The sequence below is a fragment of the Perkinsus marinus genome (assembly GCF_000006405.1).
Source record: "Perkinsus marinus ATCC 50983 genomic scaffold scf_1104296948084, whole genome shotgun sequence".
Lineage (NCBI taxonomy): Eukaryota > Perkinsozoa > Perkinsida > Perkinsidae > Perkinsus > Perkinsus marinus.
Genome location: NW_003210321.1, coordinates 214,605 through 238,641, shown reverse-complemented (window position 1 = coordinate 238,641; position 24,037 = coordinate 214,605). Strand labels below are relative to the sequence as shown.

General features: G+C 48.7%; 8 protein-coding genes across 8 annotated transcripts; 4 read left to right on the top strand and 4 right to left on the bottom strand.

Moving 5' to 3' along the window:
- Positions 1-71: 71 nt before the first annotated feature.
- Pmar_PMAR000792 (hypothetical protein) lies at positions 72-2,177 on the bottom strand (the record flags this gene model as incomplete). The annotated part of the gene is made up of 11 exons (XM_002778906.1): positions 72-134; positions 175-313; positions 526-620; positions 848-910; positions 954-1,187; positions 1,263-1,379; positions 1,534-1,601; positions 1,636-1,783; positions 1,826-1,907; positions 1,971-2,060; positions 2,119-2,177. The coding sequence occupies 11 exons, from the start codon at positions 2,175-2,177 to the stop codon at positions 72-74; spliced, it is 1,158 nt and encodes a 385-aa protein (XP_002778952.1).
- A 967-nt stretch (positions 2,178-3,144) lies between these two features.
- Pmar_PMAR000791 (tropomyosin beta chain, putative) lies at positions 3,145-6,379 on the bottom strand (the record flags this gene model as incomplete). The annotated part of the gene is made up of 15 exons (XM_002778905.1): positions 3,145-3,180; positions 3,275-3,349; positions 3,397-3,453; positions 3,500-3,598; positions 3,661-3,741; positions 3,787-4,003; positions 4,063-4,112; positions 4,172-4,288; positions 4,335-4,545; positions 4,608-4,765; positions 4,820-4,944; positions 5,036-5,110; positions 5,497-5,566; positions 5,611-5,777; positions 6,277-6,379. 15 exons carry the CDS (start codon positions 6,377-6,379, stop codon positions 3,145-3,147), a joined length of 1,641 nt encoding a protein of 546 aa, XP_002778951.1.
- An 801-nt stretch (positions 6,380-7,180) lies between these two features.
- On the top strand, positions 7,181-7,519 carry Pmar_PMAR000790 (hypothetical protein; the record flags this gene model as incomplete). The annotated part of the gene is made up of 2 exons (XM_002778904.1): positions 7,181-7,300; positions 7,343-7,519. The coding sequence occupies 2 exons, from the start codon at positions 7,181-7,183 to the stop codon at positions 7,517-7,519; spliced, it is 297 nt and encodes a 98-aa protein (XP_002778950.1).
- A 1,439-nt stretch (positions 7,520-8,958) lies between these two features.
- On the bottom strand, positions 8,959-10,430 carry Pmar_PMAR000789 (conserved hypothetical protein; the record flags this gene model as incomplete). The annotated part of the gene is made up of 6 exons (XM_002778903.1): positions 8,959-9,192; positions 9,235-9,343; positions 9,388-9,532; positions 9,580-9,875; positions 10,070-10,184; positions 10,292-10,430. 6 exons carry the CDS (start codon positions 10,428-10,430, stop codon positions 8,959-8,961), a joined length of 1,038 nt encoding a protein of 345 aa, XP_002778949.1.
- A 266-nt stretch (positions 10,431-10,696) lies between these two features.
- On the bottom strand, positions 10,697-12,041 carry Pmar_PMAR000788 (conserved hypothetical protein; the record flags this gene model as incomplete). The annotated part of the gene is made up of 7 exons (XM_002778902.1): positions 10,697-10,703; positions 10,872-10,990; positions 11,040-11,129; positions 11,542-11,621; positions 11,669-11,782; positions 11,829-11,919; positions 11,970-12,041. The coding sequence occupies 7 exons, from the start codon at positions 12,039-12,041 to the stop codon at positions 10,697-10,699; spliced, it is 573 nt and encodes a 190-aa protein (XP_002778948.1).
- Positions 12,042-14,757: 2,716 nt separating this feature from the next.
- Pmar_PMAR000787 (Pyridoxal kinase, putative) lies at positions 14,758-16,832 on the top strand (the record flags this gene model as incomplete). The annotated part of the gene is made up of 8 exons (XM_002778901.1): positions 14,758-14,898; positions 14,946-15,070; positions 15,206-15,328; positions 15,411-15,526; positions 15,570-15,658; positions 16,179-16,315; positions 16,367-16,462; positions 16,727-16,832. 8 exons carry the CDS (start codon positions 14,758-14,760, stop codon positions 16,830-16,832), a joined length of 933 nt encoding a protein of 310 aa, XP_002778947.1.
- Positions 16,833-18,470: 1,638 nt separating this feature from the next.
- Positions 18,471-20,048, top strand: Pmar_PMAR000786 (hypothetical protein; the record flags this gene model as incomplete). Its single annotated transcript, XM_002778900.1, has 9 exons — positions 18,471-18,532; positions 18,575-18,662; positions 18,713-18,797; positions 18,846-18,948; positions 19,004-19,142; positions 19,191-19,322; positions 19,373-19,429; positions 19,473-19,754; positions 19,887-20,048. 9 exons carry the CDS (start codon positions 18,471-18,473, stop codon positions 20,046-20,048), a joined length of 1,110 nt encoding a protein of 369 aa, XP_002778946.1.
- A 1,062-nt stretch (positions 20,049-21,110) lies between these two features.
- Positions 21,111-24,006, top strand: Pmar_PMAR000785 (hypothetical protein). The gene is made up of 13 exons (XM_002778899.1): positions 21,111-21,262; positions 21,320-21,425; positions 21,477-21,586; positions 21,636-21,760; positions 21,824-21,912; positions 21,975-22,036; positions 22,084-22,180; positions 22,380-22,449; positions 22,514-22,634; positions 22,676-22,769; positions 22,818-23,045; positions 23,333-23,484; positions 23,700-24,006. Exons 1-13 carry the CDS (start codon positions 21,134-21,136, stop codon positions 23,913-23,915), a joined length of 1,599 nt encoding a protein of 532 aa, XP_002778945.1. The 5' UTR covers positions 21,111-21,133; the 3' UTR covers positions 23,916-24,006.
- The last annotated feature ends 31 nt before the right edge of the window (positions 24,007-24,037 follow it).

Sequence of the window (24,037 nt, the reverse complement as noted above, 5' to 3'; positions counted from 1 at the left end):
AACTACCATCAACCTCATCAGTGAGAAAAACCGGAATTCAGACATAGGAGCAACTCCACACAGTTAAGTTCCTAACCGACACAATACAATAAGCCGATCACAGCTGAGGTAGCGAGGACCCCGCCCGAGCTGACCTGAAAATTCAAAATCGACCCGAAGACTAAACGATCTCACCTGGTCCAAGCCGACTCCGATGGGAGCTGTTGATATGCCCATAGCTGAGGCCAGGCCATACATAAGAGTTGTATGAGATGCATATTTCACCACCATTTTGTATTCAGGATCACTCTGAGGGCTCAGGCAAATACGTGATCTGAGTAAGCACAAGGAACCAGTTCACGAGTCGAGGCATGCGAGGTGCTCACATAGTAGATAGGGATCTCGGAATAACAGCGAGAGAAAATAGGATACCGTAACAATGGTAAGCAGAGGCCAACCAGAGGCAGATAATATGTGGCAGCAACTGTAGGACTCCGAAGTAACTGGGCTGAGGAAATTCGAGTTTGCCACGCTTAACAAGCTCACATGCGACACCATCTATGACCGAGAATGTTGGCGACAGTATAGATGCCCACAGCGGCGTCAGAATCCAAATCTCGGATGTTGTTCGCATTGAGAACCTAATGCAATGGAAGCATTAGGTATGCAAATCTGCTAAGACCCAAGCCCGTTTCTTACACCAATAGTGACAAGAATGCTGGGCAGCGTGAAGGCGAATACATCAAGGAGGACCGGAAGCGATCTGGTGGGGTCGCTCGCCCACAGAGCCATCAAAACACTCACGGAAGGACCGAATGCTAAGAGACTGAAGCGAATCCAATATGCGTCCAGAAAAGTTTTCCCATACATACATGACCAAATCTCCCATTGCATAGTACTTGAGAGGAAACGGACCGGAGGTATACAGAATCTACAAACGAATTCGACGGTCCCTGCAGTCTCCCGAAACTCACTGCAAAGGAGGCTTGAGCTATCCAGGAAAGAGTGGCGTATCCCCGATAGGAGCTTTCGATCTCAGGGATGTTCACAAGGAGCAAGGCTCCGGAGAGGCCAGTGAGGGCGACAGCGGACCATGCCATGGCCTTAGGAGTTAGTATGCCGTCTACCAAGCTTCGATCAGAAGCAGTGTGAATATCATCTACACCATTGAAGAAATCAGCAACAGAATTAATCTGATTAGCTGCTGCCTGTAGTAACAGTAGTGCCAAAACCTGTCGTGAAGAACTGCGCGTGCGTGCACATGCAACTCTTGTCCGACTCACTGCTGTGGTCGCCCTCTCAGCGCTGATGACCGGGGCTCCGAAGAGCTCCATGGTGATGATGCTGATCGTAACGGGAGCGATAAGGGCGGCAAAAGGCGGAACACGAAGAGAAACAACCTGAATGGGAAACATCACGATGAATAAGAGGAGGTAGCAGTGGCCACCCAGGCGCCGAATAAGGACGGGCCATCATCCATCTTGGCTTCTGGCGAATACATCCTCACGATAATTGCAAATACGATGCATGTCATCGAACGAGGGTCCCAGGCACCTGGAAAAGCTGGTACAAAGGTGGCGCCCGCGTTGCAGGAGCACCAGGCTTCTGCGACATGGACATTGCTATAAATAGATTTGTATAAGACCCCTGTCTCACCAAAGGCCACGGTACGGATAATGAGCTGATATACGATCGCGATGGTCGCCATGACTACTCCGGCCTTCACCACCCTTCTGTTGGCTAGAGACGGTACCGACGATACACCAATGGTGATCGCTCCGAGGGCGGCGATGAACGAGAAAACCTTCAAGAAGCATCGAAAGTCGTGGCTGACAGTCAAGCTCACCCAGTGTATACCGACCACCATTTCGCGGGGGAAGAACCAGAAAGTAACACGGACAACTTCGTCAACACCGTCGGAAAAGGTTCTGAAAGAAGTCTCGACTTGCGGTGAGCCTCTCCACAGACCACGAGTACCACCGAGGACTCACTTCCCATCACCGAGACCCCAACAATATGCCAACACAGCGAGTAGGACAGCCGCTGCTACGGCTTCAAGTGGGATAATACGATCTTTGGACCTAGGAAGGCGGTAACAGAGAGCGGGAGAGATGGTCATCAACAACGTGATGAGCACACCTGCTTGGCGCCTCATCTGTGGTCGCCTTAGGAGCCTTCGAACGGGTCGCCGTTGTCATGCGAAGAGAACCAGCGATGCTCCCACTCAACCACTGTAATAACAATTCAACCAACGGCAAAGAACCACCGCTTTCGAACAGCCAATGACTACTACTGACAATTTAGACCCCTTCCTGTTATGAAGCAAGCCCCTTCTAGATTCAAGAAACTACTTCAAATTTAGACCACTCAAAAGACAGTAGCTGTACCGAAACGCATAATCGGTTGAATCACTCACTGAGCGATTCAACGGATGAAAAACAATGGCGAGTTATACTATGATCTCCTCTCACTAAGGAATCACGGACATGTCGATGCGACCAAAGGCGTGAACACCAACGAGAATAGGCTATCGGGGCACGTCGGGAGGGATTCTTCTGAGAAAAGTCAGGAACAAAAACGTTTAGACAGTCTTTCTAGTAACCGATAGGTGTGGAGACTGTCCCTCTTCACAAGAGGTTATCATTCTGATAGTAGGTAAGTCTTCAAAAGGACTATTCCAGGGTAAGCCGAACTGCGAAAAGAAGACAACGTTTCCTAAAGTCTCCTATGACGTGTCCAGGTTCACTCAAGTGAACGAGTAGTTGTGAACATTGCGATTTGTGGCAACACAAGTATTGCACACTTGTGTTTCCGCGCGCATTGTCTGTTGACCCTCTCAGCGCGGTGACTTCTTCGAGAAGTACTCCCTGGGTTTCGATGAACTAACCCAGAGTGTCACTAATCGTGATTATGATACCACACCACCAGTATCAGACCCGAATGAGAGAACTACTTCATACGCTATGATCTCAAGAAGTGCGGTTATAATTGATCCTATGAACGCAAGCCGAAGTGATAGAACTTAGCAACATGAATACGAATACTCCAGAATACGATGCATTTCATGTGTCATTTTCTTATGGGGGATCGGAGAAACAAACAGGCGTTGCCCATGACGACACCGTTGTCTCTTCATCATGCTATTCAGCGAACCTCAGCATAGTCTTAGACTAGATTCAGTAGTGCTGCTACAGCAGGGACCTGAAATCAACAGGGATGTAATTGTGTGAGCACAAGTAGACGGTCATAATTATGGTGGATACCTCTCCAATACTTCATCGCCACCACTACTCACCTCCACGGCTATTCTCGAGGTAATAGCGTTGTCAGCGATAGAGGGATCTCGATCATCCAAATATGACAGCCACTTCTAATCAAACAACAAGTCGGCCACCGAGCACCACGCTTAGAGCTCACCTCCGCCCTGTCCTTCGTCTTCATTTCTCGCTCAGCTTCTCCCTTCTTCCTCTCAGACTGATCAGATCGAGCTTACAACACATGCGGAATAGGATGCACTCACTTCACTCGGCTCTTCCGTGGTCATCTCCTCAGACTTGTCCTTATCCAATCGTTCGAGTTTTTCTTCCAACTCGCCAAGACGTTGCCGTAATTTCCCGTTCTGATTTATCGTTAGCAAACATCAACGAGCACTGATCATGAACTCAGTGCGTGGGACCAGACCTCTTGTTCGACCCTATCGACTTCCGCCCTTTTTTCATCTCCAGCGATCGTTACCATGCGCTTAACTTCCGCCTCAAGAACCTATTGCTATGAATAGACACTCGAGAAAACACATTTCCGTCCAACCTCATTTTGTCTCAGCAGATTGCCTTTCTCGCCCTTCATCACAACTAACTGACGCTCGAGTCTATCGTACCTGCCAGTGTCCTCCACAGAGTCCCAAGCCATAGTTCGACACCCTTCCTGAACAGTCTGCTTCCTAGCAGCATCAACAGCCATGTTATCAATCATCGCTTGTGCTGCAGCCAACTGCACAGCGAGCTCCCCATTTTCCCTACATCTCCTAACACACGATCGAAGACCACTAAAGGACACTGATAATCCCAAGAGTGGCAACACTACTTTTCGAGCTCATCCGTCATAGTCCGCGCCTTCTCAGCGGCAAACGATGCCTAAAAGGATGAGCGCAGAATACTCACAACAGCCCGGCCGTAGCTGAGCCAATGCTCACTTGGCCGCGCAGGTCCATCAGCTGAATCTCCAGCTGCGTCTTCAAACCCCTCAGCTCAGCTGCTTCCTCCTGTAGTGCTGTGTATTCAGCAACCGATACTGCTGTGCCAAGCTTCTCCTACGGCTCAGCGATGGCGACCAACACCACAGTATCGGCGTCATACGTCTGCAGCCTTTATTTGCCGCATCAACTCTAGTAGCTTATCGTCTCTCTCTTTCTCCACTATCTGCATACTCTCCCGCTCTCGATTGCCCTTCTCACCTTTCAGTAAGTGTCGAGTATGTGAACTCACATAGATGCGCCCACATTTGTCACTATTCGCCGACCCTCTTCCCTTGCCACCCGAGACGTCATCGGAGTTGACGACCAGATACCTCGCGAGGGTATGAACCTATTCCCAGTCCCCGCTGGGACTCCCGACAAGACCGTTACCTACCTCTCAAGAAGGTCCTCTGACGTTACAGCAGAGTTCGGAGCCGGCATGCTCGCTGGCGGCGACAACAGGTTGCAAACGCGTATGAGAGCTTCGCTGACATTGCAGCTGGTCCTCAGCAGTTCCCCCTCTTCAGCGAACAGATCGTCAGTTCCGGAAATCTGATACGACGAGGAGGGGGACACGTCCGGTGACACGGACATTCCCATCGCTACTCCCTCCATCCAGCTGCCGCTGAAGAGATCAGGTCGTTTCACGTGGTACATATGCTCCAAGCCATTCTGCTGTATCGTCTGCAGCAACGTCATCAAGCGTGCCCTGTAATCATGGAACTTCGAATCTAAATCAAGAGATGATCAACTCTCCAAACAGTGTCCTGATAGTTGATCGATGGGAAGCGAAACCCGCATGATGATGAGGGAGAGTCTGACCTCCAAATGTGAGCTGGCCAGGAGCGCCGCACTCAGCGCGCTGCAGACCAGCACGACTGTCATTGCCATTCACATCTGCAACAGGTAATAGACTGATGGCTACAGGGATAAGGTAGGGTGACCTCTGCAGATTTTTGGAACACGTGGAATTGAGTCGCCGACTCGACTTCTGAAAGGCAACCGACCATTTCAGCCGAACCCTAGAAGTTGAAGCCCTTCTACTCCGGAGCCTTCCGCTGAGAATTCACAGCTCCATAGTGTTGGAGGAGAACAACCAGGCCCTCGCGTGATTCTTGCGATGCATAGTCTAAGGGTGACCTCTGATATGAGTCCCTGACAGATCCACATAGTCCATTCGCGACACGTAGCATCAAACCACTACACGCAGTGTGCAGTCAAGCCGTCAGATTGTCGACTTCGCAGGATCATCTCTGAGACTTTCTCAGCGACCATTCTATCACTGTTGAGAACAGCATAGAAGAGGCCTGTACGGCCATGTCTGTCCACAGCTTCCCTCAGCTCTGGACGTAACTAGCTTGTAAAAAACAACAGCGGTACCTTCACTAAGCTCTTACCTGTATTATGAATCTAGATACATCTGGATCTCGGCAACAACATGACAGATGAAATGCCGTGCGCTCGAGAGTGTCACGAGCATCAACATTTGCTCCGAATCTGGACTGTAGCAGCTTCACGATTTCCAAATGCCCATACTCAGAAGATATAAGGAGAGGAGTTCGGCCTGAAGACTGAGTGTATCTTCAACCCTCTCGAATCAGGCACCTAGTGGTGCTTTTTGAGAGTAACGTCACACAGCGTTTCGACGGAATCGTTACCTATTCTATCTCTAGCCTCGATTTCTGCACCACAGGATGCTAGTGTAGTGACCATCGACAGGAACCCCTACGATGAGTGATGCCCCAGGGGTGAGTGCGATGACACCACCTCTCTACAGGCGATATGCAGAGCTGTGCTCCCTCTAGAGTTTCTGGCTTGTATCAGTCCTCTTGCCACAGTATAGTTCGACTCCAGCCTACGCCGAGATTATTCCCCCTTACGGTACGCTTTGGGTTACCTCGACTTCACCGCTTGGACGTCATCCGACGCTACGAGCGATAGGAACTTGTCGATGCCTAATGGACTGTCGTTGTGAAAAGGAGACCCACGGCTGCTGTATCTACTAGATGGTGATAGTAGATACTAGAGTAGCTGCCGTTACGCTGTATATAACATCCCGGTACTTGCGGTCTTCGCTTCTAGGCTGGGTGATTGTATGGTACGACCATTACTGTTGAGGAGTGTGCTCTCTCTAGAGGAGGCGACCCCCGAGAGATCGTAGTTCATAGTTAGCTTTACGGAAAGGCTTTCGAAAGATAGCAGAAAAAGAGGCGTTATGATTGATATCGGATCACCATGATGGCGGGAAGCAAGTGTCGTCATGTGAGCAGCGGTTATCCAGCCCCATCAGATACGATGATAATCTCAAGTCTTCCCTCATGCTGCATAATCGTGCGTGAACGGAGTCAATATACTACACGTGCATCTCGTTTGCCCGTTGAAGGCGAAACGGTTCGACCATGGGCGCTCAAGGACAAGGATTCACCGTATACATTCCCCTGCCCTATACATGTCAGTTCAACCAGCCTAATCCATACCATAACTGATCCCTAACCGATAAGATCCCAGACACTGTGAACTTCCCATAGCTTCATTACGCCTTCGTGCGTATGCGTGCTACTTCCGCACGAAGACCCAAGTTCTGGCTTAGATCCCCTATACATCTGATGGCAGTCTTCGGGACTGCCTCCATAGGAATCCTATGGAAGAGCTGCACCAGGTCCTATGATTGGACCTAACGCAGCTGTCCACGTTTGGGAACCAGAAGGGCTTTCTCGTGCGACAGGGATGTTAATACACCTTGAGGGGTGTTTACAGCGGCGATATGAAGACCGATCCATGATGTCTTCGACGAGGTCAAATGTTGTACTGTCATGATAGTCATTATATAGCTTCCACAACGTCATGTTTGTAATAGTTTTCAATAACGATGGCGGCTGATCGGATACCTTAGGAGTCTCAACATTGAGATGAATACATAACAGTTGCGCTCAAGGTTTGGAATTACTTCGCTGATTCTCATCCATCATGGAAGATATTAAATCCCTGAAGGAAAAGGGACTTGCCGAGTACAAGGACGGCAACTACCAAGCAGCAGCCCGCTATTGGCGGGAAGCCGTCGAGATGCTCAGCGATATCGCTGATGGTGTAGGAATCTTCAGAAGTGTTGACTCTCACTCGAATGCGTAGGATGATGAGGCTGCTGAAGCAATGGCCTCACTTGACTGGGAGCTCGAGCGTTCATTATATCTCAACCTCGGCATGGCACATTTGAAGTGCCATGAGCCTCGGGAAGCTCTGCGAGCACTCAAATGCATCCTGCTAAGTGGCGAGGACGAGCCTGAGATCATGCTGAAAACTCTGTGAGTATTGGGATCCGACTGTTCCTATCGCCGCACTGCATCGCCTATCATGCACGATATCAGATATCGGATGGCCCTTTGTCATAAAGAGCTTCAAGAATGGGATGAATTAGAATGCGATGCCAAAGGAATGCTCGAAGTGGACAGTAAAAGCGTATTGGCTGAGAGGTTGCTCCAGGAGGCAGCAGTAAGATAACGCGGTTTAATACCTATAGAGGATGACCCGAGCTGAATCTGTGGCGTCAAACTTCATATCCCTGTCATAGTCAGAGCCGTTAGACAGGACAAATTCGTGAGCGCTTTCCCGGAGTGTCACTCGATAACAGCAATATACTCTGGGCTGCAGAGCTCAAGCGTCGGAGTTTCGTATTGCATCTGCCTGGTGGTGCTATCTATCTTTTTCCTAGTCCCTGCGTGAACGGGATCGTACAGCATCATCGAAACTGGCCAGGAACATGTTCAATGGGGTCAAGGAGTGGTCTGATGGAAGGACTGTGGTCGTCGGACCCGAAGAGTCCGGTGTGGCTTTAACATGTCATCCGTCCTATCTCTGCACTTTAGGGACGATTGATGATGCCGAACCACGTTGGGACGTTGCTACCCAGGCAGCTGCAACCGCGAGGATCCGTATGGAACGAAAGGGAAGGTCGGATGAGCTCAAAAGTGAGTAGACCTGATTCCTGATACATCGTGGATTCCCCTCCCTGTTATGCCCTTCTGGGCAGATGCCGAAGTGGATGAGAGGACGTCATTCGAGAGATTCCGAAGCAAAGTGAGATCGCATTTTAGATTGTTATGATACATAACATTTCGATGTTATGAAGGCCATGCAGAGAAGTTCCCGGTATCAACAAGCCACGATCAAGAACAGGAAAAGGGCCGAGGATTCACGTTCGGGACGAACAGCCCAGTGTTCGCATGATATCCCCACTGCATGATTGTTTCTAGTCACAGAGATTGAGTTAGCGATATTTCAGCGACTGAGTGGCGCCAGTCATTTATTCATGTTATATCTCTTCACTCAACAAAGTCGAATTTCGACTGAATAGCGACTCAGATCATACAATGGTGATTTTCATACGTAGGCCTCCATATACTTAGACCACCACGCAGAAGCACTCCCGGTCATGCTCTGATAGCTTGGCGGTTGGGACTGTTGATCTTCGTAGATTCGCTTCGTATGGATGTGTCCTTGGAGTCTTCAAAGAGTCCAATGTTACTGCTTTTCCCCGCATTCGCGTCGTTGCAATTGAGTATCTTCACGAGATCTTCTCAACTGTTAATGTGAACACTGTGAATTGTGTTGTATCACCAAATGTAACACGGCATCTCCGATGACAACAACAAAAACGCAACAACACCGAACCCATAGACACGCATATTACGAACAGAAACCATAATGGTAAAATTGCAGTTAGTGGGAAAATGGTCACCGCTTTAAACTCACGACAGAATGTACTTGGGTAGATTCAGTTCTACTCCTATCTTTGTCGAGTCCTTCTCTATGTATATATGGTCGTCCTCCAAGTACTTTTTCGTAGCTTCGACCATAGCCTGTTTAGTATTCATCTGCATTCCTTTCGGTGCATGTATTTGTGCAATACCCAGCACGTCTCCATCACCCTCCGATGATGACAACTCTAATACTTTACCAATCTTCTCACCGTCACACATTATCTGAGGAACAAAACTGAAAACTACTGCATGCACCTTCCCTACCTCTGCACCGGACTCAACGTCAACATCTCCATCGATACGCATACCAAATAGTCGTTTCCTCACAGCTAATTTCTTGGAGGCCCGTGTGGTCAACTCCTGTCCAATGTAACTGGTATGAAAGCATCATCTCCTCTCCTCTCCAGCTCCTATTACCATCCCTTGTTGAACGCAATATGATTAGTAAGATCCAGGTTGTAGTTCAACGGCAATACCTTGTCAGGAGTCATCTCCTTGGGGCCCTCCGGTACAACTAACCCAATACGTAACCGTCTGTACAAAGCTTCTGTCGATTCAGCATCTGATAGCATCAAATCAATGCCGCGGACTCCCACCTTCTAATATCACCAATATCGGACTTGGGCAATATAGCTCTCAAGCCCAGATCCTTCACCCTAGGGTCCTCATATACGGGGACTTCCGTGTCACCATCACAACCATTTTGGCTCTTCGATGGCGTCCAGTACACCCCTAGATTATCAAGCTTCTCTATGTTCAACGGCAGATGCACCCTATGGCGTATGAAGAGTCGCATAACATTGTCCAGCACACCCTCATCAACGTCGACCACGAGGCTCTCCTCCCCTTTATCATCACTAACAATCCCTTCTGAGCTATCAGGCTTCAATGAAACCCCACTGTACCTAATTCCACATGCACATGGGAGATCGCAATACGTCAGTAATGAAGTAGATGAGCGATATGTACTCAACCCGATAGCCGTTCTTCATCGGCTCCACCGTGGGTGCCGATGAAGAATTGGATGAGGCCTATCCTGTGGGGCTGAGCACCTATTCCCTATCTACTCCAGTGGAGGGCAAAGTCTGATGAGTACTACATTAAACAGTCGAAAAGTACTCTGCCTTTGGGGGATAGGAATACTGCAGCTGCTGCTGACTGTTCCATTGGAGCCTCGGCTTTAGCACCAAACACACGACTAATATCCTGAGTACCTACAGTTGAATTCTCTCAAGCCTCGGAAGCATCCGCTCAACTATCATCTCCAATTTCTGCAATTATCACACTCACGATAGTTCGCCCGCGAAAAATTGTTTATTACATAATCCCTGTAAAAAGTTCAATGTCCCTTTGCCGGAAACCTTGATAAGGCCACGACTCTTCAAGGGTCTCAACGCGCCCCTAGGCACCAAGGTCGAGTAATGCTGCGAGGCCAACACACGCCCTATCGTGCACGCCATGGTGGGACGTACTGCAGGTAAAATGGTGTTGAGTGAGGGATGGTATAGCATATATAGGTAAAAATATCAACTTTCTCTTGTGTAAACCCTCAAGATAACGCTACATTACTACGACCAATGGAACGAAAACAACATCGGGACAATCAGGAAGTGTTCGATCGCTGGTATAGGCGGTCCTCGTCATAGTAAAGACAGTCAGATAAAGTCTCGCATTCAGTACCAGCTAGGGAGTATTTGGACCACCAGCACCATTCCGATGCAGTGCATCAGAACCTACTATCAACAATGACAGACCCAAAACACCAGCCAGAGTACATTACCTCGGAGATGAGCCGAAACTGTTGAAACTGGGAGGAGATGACGGGAAGCCACCAGAACCCGAAACGAACGCTCTGTCAAGGAGGGGGATAATCACACCGTCACTATCACCATTGCTACTACCTTCCGATGGATCGTCTATGCTGCACGGCATTCTCTTTTTCCTTCTTTTCTATCAGAAATCGTCTGCCAATATTCCCATCCAATCCACCACCATATTTCTTGATGAAGTCCCTCAAATCCTGACAGCAGAAACCATCTCGACGGAACAATACCACTCACTATAACTACCTCCTGACTAACAGCCGCGGCCTTGAGGAAGTCGATGAGGTCATACAACTCCCTATCATCCGGATCGCCATCGTAGGGCTTGATGAGTACCTTACAACACGTCAACAATATCAATTCTATAAATACTTTCAATTTATGGTATTGTAATTTATTATAAATTATTGTGAATCATAATATACTAATTCCCATAAGATATACCCTACTCTCGTACTATTATTCCCTAACTGGCATCCATATATTTGAAATTGATTTCATAGGCTAGCTCAAAGTTAGCGAAAATTCATAAGTGTTGAAAATTGGTGCCGAAGCTGTAGGATACTCGTTGCACTGATAATGGAGTTTCACCCATGATATGAAAAACACTGGCGAAAAACACATTTCACGACTACTGCATACCGTGAATATCGCCTTTTTCACCGAATTTTACGCCAGTTTACGTGAAACCGGTGAAACTCCAATATACACATAGACATATAGATAGAGATAGGCCCACTACCATTACCCCATTATCCTTGTTCTTGCCTAATGCAACTTCCTCGTGATCTAGCTGTATCATCTTGTCTGCTTTACGACCAAGTTGACCTTTATATACATCATCAGCATCGTAGTAAAATACTGAAACTCTCTACTTATATCTTTCATATATCCTTTTCTGGTCTTCCTGCAGAAATCCCTGTGTAAAACACCCGTACAAGGCACTTCCCATTTCATCATAACATCAGAAGCAACAGGAATGACATCGTCTGAGATAACGTCATGCTCATACCACTCCTCTCTGAACTATCCTACCAGAGTAACACACCAGTTCATAGTAATGCTGCAATTCCTTAAAGAACTTATCGGCGCCTGGTCGTTTCACAACTTGCCATCCTGTCTTCCGCTGAAAGGAGGAAGCTGACGATGTGCGAGAGGAGTGGTATGAATTATTACATCATATTCTAAGTGACACATGACCTTATCAAGGTCTATCACTAGTGTGGGTACATACTCGGGATAGTGCATTGTCTCCAAGTCCAACAGCCATGGACCTAACACGCACGATTCGATTGATTAGTGGTAGCAAGGATAGTATCAGCAGCAATAGTGATATCACTAATCAATCTAGTAGGAATTACCTTTTTTCATTGGTACTAGTTTGTCTCCTATTATCTGAAACCACTCCCTCGTAACTTCATTAAAATTTTCAAATGCATCAAGTGCCTGTCATCATCACTATTGTCATTGCAACAGCACTACATCTACTAGTACCCTCTGACCGAGAGACTTCAACAGAGATGATGCCGATGCTTTTCCTTCTGTCGCTGATGACGATGTTGGGTTATACGATGATGATATGTAGTATCTTAGGTTCACCGCTACCCACAGCAACATTACTCCACCTCCTTACCCGCTTAGTCCCGCCAGACCAGCCACCGAAATACCAAGGATCTACACATAAACAACATAAAGCTATCATCGTTTATGTTCTCACCTTCCATAACGAAGCCTTGCTGTTGCTCTTCCTGGCATTACGAGGCCCACTTGGCTTCCCTCCAGGTGGTGGTAGCGGTGTTGCAGAGGCACTAGCATCACCACCCCCGCTGCTGGCCGTCTCTGTAGAGGCGGCATTTGGGGTGGCTGATGACGACTCTGAGGTGGACGCTGATGCTACCCGATCATTCTCCTCCATCACTTTTTGGTCTGATCGTGTTAAAGATGGTAGGGAGATATTTCCCGAGAGTTTTTACCTTTAGTGAAGTTCGTGCTGTTGCTATCACCATTCTGAGTCGACGATGATTGAGTTGTGATAAAGGCAACTCTGGGGTGTATAGTAGGACGGTAAGAGAGGCTCCGCATCATCACTGGGGCACAGCCTGAAAGCTCACTATAATGATCATGTGCTTCGGCGAAAGGCCGCTACCTCTCGCGATGATCAGCTGATGCAATGGGCGTACCAATGCTGGTGCTAAGGCGCGCCGAGACAACTCCAGCATGAATGATGAATAAGAAACAACTACACTCTTTGCATCCACATATCGCGACCATCAACACTAACAACGACTCAGTAGAGAGAGGGTATAAGAATATTGAGTGGGTAGCTCAGAATGCAAGCAAGGCTCGATCACTGCTAAGTTGATGAGTTTCGAAAGAGAAAAATGACATGTGCGAGGATCGAACCTACGTTTGGGTTCTTAGGCTTTTACAGATTTGGTTAAATTGTGCCAGTGCGCTTCCATTTATCTCCTTACTCTTCAGTTGTGCTTCCTTTCCACAATGTGGGATCAGATGCCCACCAGCATGACATCATCGTTCACTGCTGGTTAACATGAGAACTCAGCTCATTCCTACCCCGCGAGTGACTTCGTTACTGTCTCGGCGACCTGTACAAACCTGTCCCTCATAGTTCTGCTACTCATCGCAAGCATGGGGCCTTTGAACCTTGCCTATATCACCTTTAAGGTAGCCTCGAATTATCCTCTGTGCATGCGTGCTAGCTCCATCGGTCGCCAGGTGTGATTACCGTTTTTCCTCCCGTCACTGTGGGACCGTTATCGCCGATATTCGGTTTCTTAAGTTCTACCTCACAATGGTTGAAATGGTGGTCATGCTGTTGACGTTACGACATGGTAGCGGTATTACTTTCCCAGTGGCCTTTCCCTATCATCCAGTTCTCCCTATTGTAGGTCAAAAATTTTCAGCAAAAATGGGAGGGTAGTGCTATTGTTGAGCTTTGAAATACTACGTGAATCATTAAGAAGGTTCAAGGCCCAGGGGACACACAAAAGTATGAAGATACTCGAGGCTGCCATGGAAGCTTATATCGAAAATCCTTTTTGCTGCTACTAACTTGGATGAAACTTCCCGGGCGAGTATTCTATCTCCCCGTAGGTGTCTACTGCTATCTCGCCATCATAGTGCTGAGCTGGTGACCTGATGATAGTAGTCATCATCTATGTGCACTCACGTTGCCCTATGGAGAGCGAACTCGAGTGACAAGTGTGAACCGGTGAGTTGAAGGAAGCCTTGGTCCTTCCTAGGAGTACGAGGAGAAGGCTATGTTCAATATAATCTTCTGGTTCACTGTTAATAGCAATAAAGGCAAGAGTTGATCTTTATGGGCAGAAGGCGATCGGATCGAAGTGATGGTCATACGAATGCTATCGGGAATAAGACGCCTTCCGAGTCTAGGAGGTATGGTGTAGGACGACATAACCCCGAGTAGACACTTTAAAGATTCGAGTTGGATAGGATGATTCGTTCCTCAGGAGGTTGCCGAAAAATTAACCACTCTCTTGCTTGGATAGAATTTCCCGGAGTTCTTAGTGTCGCTGGTTGGAGTTGTATGGATGCAAAGCTCGGCGATGGCCATGCTTAATTCGAAGATCTGAGTTGGTACGGAGTGATCACAAACTAAACTACTGTGGATGGCCTGAATTCGAGCTTCCTGATTCAACTCCGTTATGGAGGAGGAGGTGCCCTCGAGCTCTCAGTAGTAGTTTAGGCGTGTAGCTCTGCTGTGCCTCGACTGGGTTAGCTTTTTATAATCTCTACAGTTAGTTGTTGACTGGTAGCACCTCACAACAGGTACTATATTAGAGTCTATTTGGAAGTTTTGCAGTATATGCTGCTATACGTCTCCATCGTGGCTATTTGTATAGTGAATGCTTACTATGTGTTCGCGAGTTGGGTTAAAGGGACAGTCTAAGGAATGTGTGTAGTTTTCTGAAAACTCCTCCGTATGAAAGCCTCATCTACTGAAGACCCTGGGCATGTGTTGGCTATCCAGTCACACGTCGTACACGGTTACGTTGGCAATCGAGCCTGTGTTTTCCCATTGCAGCTACTGGGCTTTGAGGTAGATTTTGTGAACTCTGTTCAGGTAGGTCCTCATTTTTCCCTATAATTTTTCATATATGTGTTTTTCAGTTGTCTAACCACACTGGATATCGGACATTCAAAGGGCAAGTCTTAGACGGTACAGACCTCAAGTGCCTCGTCGATGGCCTTGATGAGAACTCTTTGCTATCTAGTTATACGCACATGGTCACCGGGTAGTACTAGGCATTTAGCATCATCATCATGTGTGTTCTACAGCATGATGATGGGCATGCCGGTAGATCTCGCGAGTCGTTATTTGCGGTGTTTGTCATCCTTTGTTGACTTCGTGGTGGTCATGGTCATTTTAGTTACATTGGTTCCGCGTCCTTCCTTGCTGAAGTTGAAGCGTTGTTCATAGAGTGCGTGCACAGTGCGATCATCTGCTCTACGTTTGCGATCCTGTTTTGGGAGATTACGATCAAGGAATGTGAGTAGAAAGAATACGCTTTGCTCGTTGTTGACTTTTTACAGAAGCTTCTGAGCTCTTCTTCAGTTTGGACTTGTTCATCTCAGGTATGTGCCGGAGAACCTCATTCCGGAGTATCGCGCTCGGATACTCCCGTTGGCATCAGTGATAACGCCAAATCAGTTCGAGGTGGAGAAGCTCACTGGAAGATCAGCTATCAAAGGTGAAAGGGTGTCGAGGCTGGTTGGGAGGGATAGTGCTGGCAGATGATTCGGAGCTCTTTATGGCTGTTGACGAGCTGCATCGAATGGGACCAGGCCTCATTTCTGTTACTAGTACCAATCTACCAGAGCAGGTTAGTTTAATGGGGGGCTCGAGAGGTAGAGTTTCCATCTTGCGAGTATTGTCATGGACATGGTAATTCACCAGTGTCGGAAAATATCCACTTGCTGTGACAACATGATGATTCTGAGGGAATTTTGGAAAATTTTCATTAGTTTCTGTACATTTGTATGCTAATACTGTAGTTAGTGAGGATACTCTTGGAATGGATCAGCTGAGGAGAGCGAACATATATTCCAACACGGCATATCAGCGCTCGTGATCACTATAAGTAGTAGGAGTTATTTAACAGCTTCTGAACTACCGTAGTCGGCAAAAAAATACGAGCTTGGTTCGCGTCTACCTCTTATGTAGGGGAAAATATTAGCGCGGTAGTGCCTCTGTGGAACTATGACGTCTGCTCTCTAGAGGCGATGCATGTGAATGAAGACTTGCTCGGGTGTTCGTGTCGTAGAGGTGACAAGACATTGTCCATCTCTGAGAACGAGGCGCCCATGAGTACCGCTTGCGAGGGTTAGTCGTGTTGTTTCCAGTCAGCGACCAAGGTTATAATGCTCGCCTCTGAGGTTGACAAGGAGAGTGGTAGGCGTACACGGTACCGCATGGAGTTACCTTCGATTGAGGGCAACTACACTGGCACGGGAGACCTCACCACTGCCCTTCTTATGGCGTAAGGCTTCAGTTACGCTGTGCGTTTAAAGTGAGCTCGGTCGCCTGGTAGGTTCTATACACAGTTTGGAGTGAAGGAAGCTATGACTAAGACTGGAAGTGTATTGCAAAGTGTGATCAATCGGACGAGAGATTATCATGAGGCTCAGTAAGCGTCGTTATGTGGTGACAAACGAGGGCGAGCAACGCTCGCGCTTTTGAGACTCTTAGGAGGGATGGTTTTAGACTAAAACCACGATGAACCATCATGAACCACTAAACCTGGTTTAGTAAACCACTATGGTTTTCAGTGAAATGCAGTTACTTTTTGTATTCATCCATCAGTAGGCGTATTGTATTGTCACATGCGCTCGATTGAAGTCAGGAAACCCTTTGACAGATTTTGCATGGATGTTGTTGCTTCTCGTGTTAGTTCTGGAGTTCCTGGGAATCCTCCCGAACTCCGACTTATCCAATCAAAGAGAGATATCGAGAACCCTTGCACGCAGTACGATATCACAACATGGATCGACGAGTGATGCATATCGACGATGCTGAATCGTAGTCATCGTCGTGTTCTATTTTGACTCTCCCTGCTATCACTCTCTTCGCAACTGTCCATTAGCAAGCACCTTCATTGCATTTCGTTTGAGTACTGCGATAAGAGGGTAATGTTGAGGGATTGATTTCCATGTCTTCCCGAGGGGAGGATTCGCAACGAAGCAGTCGTCGTGGAGGGCGTCGAGAAGCTGAACCACCAGCGGCATTTAGTTTTTACGACCGGTAGTGTGCCCTTGTGTAGCGACATGATGACAGGCTGATATCAGGCGCAGTAGAAGTGATTGTAGCAGTAGTAGCCGACGGAACTCTGAGGGGCATCGGCAGCAGCCGCGCAGTTGGTATGATGCTCGGGATGAGGATCTTTGCAAGAGGTAGTGAAGTGGGTTATCGATCGCTCTGGATGATGCGGAGTAGGTCCCGATCGCGATCGAGGGAGCGTCCGACGGCTAAGTTGACCAGAAGGCCGGATGCAGTGGCAGAAAGGGGAGACGCGCGGTAGGGGCTGGCTGGTCTTAGGGTTTAGTTCAACTGTGGCTCTAGAGTCGACGATGAGGCTTCTCGCACACTACTACGGCCAGCTGTGAGGGAAGACGAGTAAGGGACGGGCAAGAGAGTTTTTCGCGAGGCAGCTGTGTAGTTCGTTTTCTGATGCTGGTGAACTCTTCCAGAACTCAAAATTCGCATAGAGGTTGTGCACATTTTCAATCTCAAATCCAGCAAGTGGAGGAACGGATTAGAAATGTGGAATTTGATTTTAGTTGAATCAAAAGAGTTTTTCACGGAATGGAAGCTCAAGATCCTCATTCGACATCTCAGAGATAACCCGTTAAAAATTTTACTGTAGATTGGCATTCGGAGGACATTGAAAATATCTTTCGTTGTGCCTAGTGCGATTGACTCCCATCTGCTCTGCAACTGTGCCTGCGTTTGAGGAGAACTACAACCTCGCTGTTTTTAGAAGGAGTAGTCGAGGCGGAAGATCCTCCCCGAGGCAGCACGTCGTCCTACGTCCTAAGCCGCGAGGTGACGCTGATGATAGAGTCATGCATAGGTATGCAGAATTACTAATGGCGAATTTCGTAGGGCTTCATCCTGCCAGGCACGACGCCGATGACTCCCCTATGGCCATCCCTCGATCGAGGCGGCGCCGGGAGCGAGAAGGCAGATACCGTGACGAGGACTACCATCATCATCATCAGCAGCAGCACTACATAATATTGAAGAACGTGCCGCCAGGTCGCTATTGGCCTTCTACCTTGTGGCCAACAAGCTGAATGCTGCCATATGGTCGAGGCTATGACAGTCCCCGAGGAACGCCTATTGTCGTTTAGGCACTGACGAGGCTGCTGTGAGATCTCGATTCTGCCAACTTGGAGAGCGACCGGTAAGGAAGCGTCTGTTCTGGTCAGCAACCTATACGTTGTATCGGCAGATAAATGTTGATCATTTCCCAGCCAAAGGAGTCTCCTTTGTGTACTTCCATGACGAGAGGGAGTGTGCTAGTGCCCTTAAGATCTTCCAAACGAACGGTTCCAAGATGCGGGAAAACGACGATGCACAGGCAGGGACATCGGCAGCTTTTCGTGGTGACCTTTGTGTGAGCTCAGGTGTCGGCCATGCTTGTACCTGCAGCCAAGAACCCTCCACGGGCTCGAGAGCTCGCCTGCCAGATAGAGCGGTGAGGAACGGTCGGTTGAAAAGTCTTGAGACGCTTTGGCAGATCCCAACGAGACAATGTACTGCGGGCAGCGGTCGAAGAATACGACTACGAGGAAACCCGACGGAAGACTCGGAGTCTCGCCATGGAGGTAAGTAGGCTCACTGGGCCGGCTGGTGACGCACCTGTTCTCCGTGACAGGGAATCAACTCGGATATGTGGCATTCATACCTAGAGGATCGAGGCTCATCGGAGCGACAGATGAGAGTACCCAAGCCTAAGGAAGGTGAGTAGACTCTGTTCACTAGATCTGCCGGTCCATGCCTTTGTGTAGGTCATGCTCTACCCTACTGTAAGTGCATGGTGTATGACGAGGTAGCGGAGCACTACTATGATGAGGACAGGAACTGGGCGTACAACCCAAGAACGGGTTTCTGGTGAGCAGACGTGCCGCTGCTGTTGTTGGCTTGTTAGCGGGTCTTCGCGGAGTAGGTATCATCGTGATGGTGTGTACTATACCTACTACGAGCCTTTGGGTGTACTCGTTGGTTATGCTAAGGACTCACCGGTTAGGGCGCTGCCTGGCGAAGCAGAGCTTTCGGAGGAGCAGGAGGCTAGGATTCGAAAGGAGGTGATAGTCATTGCTGGAACTACCTCTCGAGTCATTGCTGTTCAACAGATCAGTCGAGTGGCATCAGGGTTGCCATCACAAGCAGCGCCATCGGCCCGCCGATCGGCTGAGATCGGTGACGACCCGTCTGAAGGCAGTGCCGGGCTTGATGGACGTGAGAGTCGGTCGAAGCCATCAAAGGTATCTGTCGCATCTTGGGAGGCTCAATTTTGGTATTTCACGTGCCCTAGGTACAGTCCATGAGTGATGATGGTAAGCTGCAGCGTGGCAATGAGGCGGGTCTTCCAGTGAGTGGGATATGGTTGATGATGAGGGCATTGTGTTGATTAGGTTGTGGGAGGGAAGAAGGGTCAGCGGACGACAGAGGCCGAGCGGAGTTCTCTGGGAAGCTCCAAACTAGCATCGATTTACTTCAACCCGAACCAGTTTGGGACGATGTCGTTGCCTCGGCTGCCCCCACAGGAGCAGAAGACTCGTTTGCAACCACAGTCTGTTGCCCTGGAGACTGCCCCCGCGCCGCTGGCCAGCGAGCCGGTGATTCTGAGCAAGCAACCACTTGGTGAGACGAGGAAGCGGCTGGTGAGCTCGGGAGGAGATGGCAAGGAGGGAGCTGTAAGTCTACTCTAGGATCACTTTTCGGGTTGACGCCTTCTGTTCGTGCCTTTATACCATCGTTCGAGTGGTTCATGTAGATTCCTTATTGACGTATGTAATCTGCCAATGAGGAGCATCGTATAATCTCAGATCTGCATGCTTTGTCAACGGAGATTCAACTCGGTTGAACTTCTCTTACGACACGAGAAACTGTCGAAGATGCACAAGGCGAATCTAGAGAAGGAAAAAAAGCAATCGATGGAGAGCCAGGGAGAAAGCGACTTGCCGCCTTGGCGGAAAGCTGTGAAATAGGAAGATTATACCTAGCGATACCAACGTAACTATTCACCCTTAACTCGGACACTTTTCTTTATAATATGAATGTTGGCGTTATGAATTGACGAGTTGACTGTATCCCTGAGTGGGCGCCGCAGATTGAGGTACAAGACGTCAAGGGTTCGTCATGGACTGCGTGTGATGATGATTTCTCTTTCCTATTCGGTGGAGATGAGCAGTGCTTCTCCTTCTCCCCTATAAGAATAAGTAGCAGTGCGTTGAGACATTCTTCGTGCTACTGTCTGAGGAATGGTGTGCACCCAAGGTTGCAGCTGGTCGTTCGTTTTCCAGTATGATAGAACAATTCCTGCTTTCCTTCCTGAGATAGGCTATGATATAGTCCATAGTGGGAAGGGATTTCCTTCAAGAAGTTATCTGTATCAGAGTCCATCATTCAGGGTTATCCAAGGAGTTTCAAACCACTGAACGCTTCCTAGGTGCCAAGCGGTCGCAACATCCGACATGGATGTTACCGTCTGAGTCCTTCCGCGCTGTATATGGGCAGTACATGCACTCTGCCATTTCTCTTGATAGAGAGCTCACTGCCTCGGGACCAATGTGTGATAAGCTGAAGACCGCTGAGATAGTTCCCGTCAATGAGCAGGCTATACCTTCAATCCTTCGCAGCTGGCCGTGAGATGCTTGGCTCGAGGCGTGTTATGACACGTCGGTTGAACGTATGCACATGCTCCGTGAACCGCACAAGATGCGCAGTCACCTTACTGGAAAATTCCGACTCGCCTTATCGCCATCGGAATGGAGATGGACGCAGTTTCATTCCAGCTAGATAGTCACACTTGCCCATTGAAGAAGCATTTTTGCTACTATTACGGTAGCACTGTATAACCTGTAGCATCCACAACTAAGTGCAAATTTGCATTCGTGAAAGACACTACTGTCTCCTAGCCGTGCAATTAGCAGCGCTAGTCTCTTCCCGCAGATTCACGCTGATTTCGTGCGCTTCGATTCCCGTTGCCCTCCCTTCTTCGTTGGAACTTTCCGACCGATGGTGACGCCTTGTTCATCATTCTGTCGTTTTCAAGTTGACTTACCGAGGAGCCATGCTGCCCATCCAACTCCCTTTGTTGTTCCGCGACACAGGCGACCAGGGAGATCTACGCGTGTCGCTGAACAAGGTCCTTGCCGGCTTGATCGATCTGGTCACCACCCTTCAGAAACGGTTACATGAGGTGAGCGTAGATTGCCGAATCACTTTGTATAGAATGCGAGTTTCTTTTTCTTTGCAGATTCTGGTACGGTACCCGCGACTCTATTCGCTGCTTACAGTGTTCTGGTCTATGGTCGTACGCGTGTTTAGGAGTGTAGCGATAGTCTTCCGTCTTTTCACCACGAGTAAGGGTTCAGCAGTGGTATCAAATACCAAGTCATCATGCGGTTGGACAGTTCCTCGCTCGCCACCCCTCGAACTCAACCAGTCTACTGCTGATACTCCAACTAATCGTGTAGAGCTGGAGGATGCCAAGAAGACGACCAAAGATTCCTGTGTGATGGTGGTGAGGGTCCACACTATGGGCAATACCCGAACAGAACGTGTTATTTCAGGGCGACAAGGCGCACTGCTGTGTACCAGAATCCAGTAGTCTTTCTTTCGGGACGTCAGAGACTAGCGTTGGAGAAGACATCGATGGTGGTGTTGTTTCTTGCCGGGCCACTCAGTCCCTAAAGAGGTAGGGGGATTCAACTCCGCCAAGAAGGGGAATCCAGTACCGTGAACTGGCTTCCCTTCGTAGGTGTTCTTACCCCGGCAAGAGGGGTTGTGAGCTCATCGCGATAGCAGGCTCTCAGTACTGTCAACTTCATCACGTTGAGCCATGCTCCAGTGAGTTACCCGTTCACCTTGGTCGTTACGCAGCAATAGTAATGCTGCGCTATGGCTGTCAGGTAAGGAACAGCAACAACAACAATGCGGAGGTCATCTACGTGACGGCATAGATTTGAATCATGTAAATGATCTTCCCATGAAGTGTACCGACTTTTTGTTATTCAGCAGAATCAGGATTTTGCCGAAGAGTGTGATCAAAAGAAGTACTTTTCCCGCGATTGCAACTGTGGTCCTATGCTGTGCGTTGCGGACTTCGGAGGAAAGTGTAGGTTGTCTCCTGCCCCGTGATGAGTTCGCTCGCTGAGCCACCCGATCTCTGGAGTTCAGTGCTCAATACCAACTACTCTGTCGAGGAATATCTGAGTTCTCATTCGAATGTGTTAACAGCGCTTGGTGTACTTGCCCTTTCTCAAGGGCACTGAGCTCGACCCAGTCGTAGCAGTCTTGACGGCATGTGTCTGCAGGCGACACTGCGGACCCTGAGTGGCGCGAAAGAATTGTGCGGCTGAGCCGAGAATACAATGATATTCCTAGGTGAGATAAGGGCAGCAGCAGCTCCCTGTCCCCTCCAGGGTCGACAGCATACCGCTGTTATCAGATGCCAACTTGATTCCCATAAGGTCGACACCACCGCGTTGTCGGCAACAAGCTGTCAAGCGGTGGCCACAAGGGTTACTAACATGGTCGCGGACGCTTCTCGCAAAGGAGTTGCCGATTTTGTACTGAACTCTGTACCTAGTTACTGTAGCTCTATGTGCAGGTCCTGGTTGAGTATCAATGTAAGGGTGCTGGTGTCACCTACGCTATAGCTGAGATGTTGGCTGACTCGAATGATATATCCCCAGATACGAGAAGTGAGCCTCCACCAACACTCCTGTTCTCACGCTCGTCAAATCCCTCAGTTACTTTTGTCTTGGTGACGAGCTGGTCGGACAAGTTGCCCTCAAGGGGCGCCTGCGGAGCGATCGAGTCTCTTGGTCACAGTACCAGGGTGGAGTGTGTTGTGGTCGACCTCAAAGATTTGTCATTCCATGGCTTATTACATGAATTTGTCGAAGAGTGGAGGAAGCCTTACACCGTTGTTTACTCGACGCATTTGTGCGGTGCTGATGCTGACCTCGCCATAAGAAGTGAGCATATGGCTGCTGTTACGGCGGTGGCGTCTTGGGTCGAAAATCTGTCGTAGTTGTGGTATGACATCGTGTGTAATCATGATACGGCATGGTTGAAATAAACAGAATGCACATAGGGGTTTCACCCGTTTTACGAGAAGTGACGGTACTCGCGCTAGTCAGTATTCGTGAAATATATTTTTCACTAGCGTTTTTCATATCACGGATGAAACTCCGTAGTAGTCAATGTCATACCGATATTAGTGTTGCTCAATTATGGCGTTACTTGTTCTCCTTCTTCCCAGGCTTGTCTCGATCGCAAGGATGCACCGAGGAACGCTGTGCATCGCTTGTGGCCACTTCATGTTGCCATCACCAGTGTGAATGGACTCACTTCGTGGGCAGAGCTCCGTGGATACGGCGATTTGGTCTTAGCCACTCGGACTTCGTGGGATGTGTAAGGCTGGGGAGTCGCCTTCGATCGGTATCCGAAGTGAGGCAGGCGAATGTTGGGACGATGAACAACGCGGAGTGACTCCTGTAATTGTTGCTAGCCTATGATTTAATGTGAAGTGGCTGATGCCAGGCAGAGGCCTCTAGCTCACGCGCACAGTTCTGGTCTCTATCTAACGTTTGCACATATAAGTTCAGACTTATTCCTTATGATGTTAGGTGGAAGCATCAAGATGGGGCGGAGACAAGTCAAGTGAGGAAGCCGCCGTTGGGCGGGTTGCCGCTCGGCTGATTGACGCAGCTAGATTTGCCTCAGTTGAGGAGTCTGATGACTTCTCACTGTGGACGAGTGCTAAGACATTCGAGCTCTGTTGTAGCACAGACACAGACGATAATTTTCTGCTCGAGTTCACCATTGGGTCCATCGGAGATTAATCTGATGTTGCCTCGTGAAGAGTTGTATTTGTTGAAATATAATTCAGAATTGAGCAATTTTTTGCAGCCAGTTTTAGGGTGCAGCGAGTACGATGACTGACTGATTTTGACATTTTCCTCTT